The 1,863-nt window shown below is 50.5% G+C and overlaps 1 protein-coding gene across 1 annotated transcript; it reads left to right on the top strand.

Moving 5' to 3' along the window:
- The first annotated feature begins 915 nt into the window (after window positions 1–915).
- Window positions 916–1,635, top strand: LOC138749275 (protein PIGBOS1). Its single transcript, XM_069910451.1, has one exon. It carries the CDS (start codon window positions 1,020–1,022, stop codon window positions 1,224–1,226), a length of 207 nt encoding a protein of 68 aa, XP_069766552.1. The 5' UTR covers window positions 916–1,019; the 3' UTR covers window positions 1,227–1,635.
- Window positions 1,636–1,863: the final 228 nt, after the last annotated feature.

The following is a 1,863-nucleotide window of genomic DNA, read 5'->3' as shown; positions in this document are numbered from 1 at the left end:
GGTTAAAAAGACTTAAGTTAAAATGTGATGATTAATCATAAACAGGGAAGCCAGAACGGACAGAGAGTTTACTAGCAGTCAAGGACAGAAGGAGCTGCTGAATATGTTTTTTTTAAACCTATCTTTTCATGGTCATAGTGAGAGACATGCAGGAGACAAAGGATTGATAAGAAGTGTGAGAAACAGAATTCAGTGAATGTAGAGTTCACAGCGTACGTAACGAACGTGATAATTAATAATGCAGTTATACTTAGAATGTTTTTGTAATACTAACCAATTAAAACAGTATTAATAAGAAGGGGAAGGGCAAATAATAAAGGTATAAAAATCAATGCACTGTATGTATCGGGGCTTAACTGGTGAGAAACCAGTTGAGTCCAACTCTGCAGACTTGTAAATAAAGCTTGTCGTGTCATCAGTTTTAAAGAGACTCATGTGTGAGAAGTTTTATTTCTGACAGTAGCTATTGCTTAATGTTGAAGTGGAAAATGCCTTTGAAATTATCCTAATAGTCATGGGTTTTGTAAAAAGAGCTTCCCAATAAATTCGAGGTGTTTAATGTTTATGAAGGGCTTGCCCAGCAGGGGAATGTCACCTGGGACTGTGGGGCAGCTCCGAGTAGGAGCAATGGCCCAGAACAGAACTGTCGGCAACATTTGGAAACCAGGGAACCGGGACAGGGCGGGGGGCCGGAGCCTGGTACCCAATTACCGGAGGAGCAGCAACCCCGGTCCTTCCACACACGATGTAAAATCATTGAGTTCATGCGGCCTCGTCAGTGGACGGACACCAACCAGCTGCTCAGCCCCGAGCTTCAGGACCCTGGAAACCACCGGCTCAGAGCACGTGATCGGAGCGTCGTAAATTGTGCGTGCGTCCTGCCGCAGTCGGTGACGGGACCAGGTGGTGTGTTGCGCATGCGTCCTTCCGCAGGCAGCGGGTCGGCGACGGGACTAGGTGGTGTGTTGCGCATGCGTCCTGCTGCAGGCAGCGGGTCGCGCCAGGCCCCGTGAGTGGTTATGCTGCCGGGCAGGCTGACCTTCCCTCAAATGTGCCTGGCGGTGGTTCTGGGAGTGGCGGGCGGGATATACATCTATAAACCCCTGTACGAGCAGTACCGCCTGGAGCGGGCCAAGGGCCCGCGGCCTGATCCCGAGCGTCAGTGCCCCCACTGCCAGGCGGCAGTCCCCGCGGAGAGCGGCAGCGCCTCGGGACCTCGCCACTGATGGGACCACGGCCTCCGGCGATGGAAGAGCGGCCCCCGCCGATGGAAGAGCGCTGGCCTGATGGTACAGCGTTTCCCCGCCGATTGTACTGCATCTCTCACTGCTACTGAGCGACGGTTCAGTACCTCTGGGCTTCACCTATTGAATTCACAGTCTGCTCCAGGCCCCATTCCTGGAGGTATGGGGGTAACCTGAGCTGCTGCCTTGGTTCAACCCTCATCTTGTCGTAACTACCCTACAGAGCAGCAGACTTCTCTCCAGCCACAGAGCTCTCTGGCCTGGCCGGTATTTATCCCTTTATATCCTAGGGAAGTTTGTTATGATTGTCTCATAACAAGATCAGAACAGAAAGCTGCAACCTTGCAAATGATTCTGTGCCCTAAATAAATGGATCCAGGAGATAGTGTCATCCAGCTGGACAATTATGGTTTTTTATCACACCTGGCTACTTGTGGGACTGAACCGTTGTATTTCTCATTTATCACCATAATGTGCTGGGAGTGTGGAATGAGCTGCCAAATGAAGTGGTGAATGCGGGCTCAATTTTGACACTTAAGAAGAATTTGGACAGGTGCTTGGATAGGATGGGTATGGAGGGATATGGTCCGGGTGCAGGTCAGTGTAATAATTCAGAACA

This window comes from Narcine bancroftii, chromosome 14 (genome assembly GCF_036971445.1).
Source record: "Narcine bancroftii isolate sNarBan1 chromosome 14, sNarBan1.hap1, whole genome shotgun sequence".
In the NCBI taxonomy this organism is placed as follows: Eukaryota; Metazoa; Chordata; class Chondrichthyes; order Torpediniformes; family Narcinidae; genus Narcine; species Narcine bancroftii.
The sequence above is the reverse complement of the archived record's forward strand: the minus strand, read 5'-3'. Positions and strand labels throughout refer to the sequence as shown.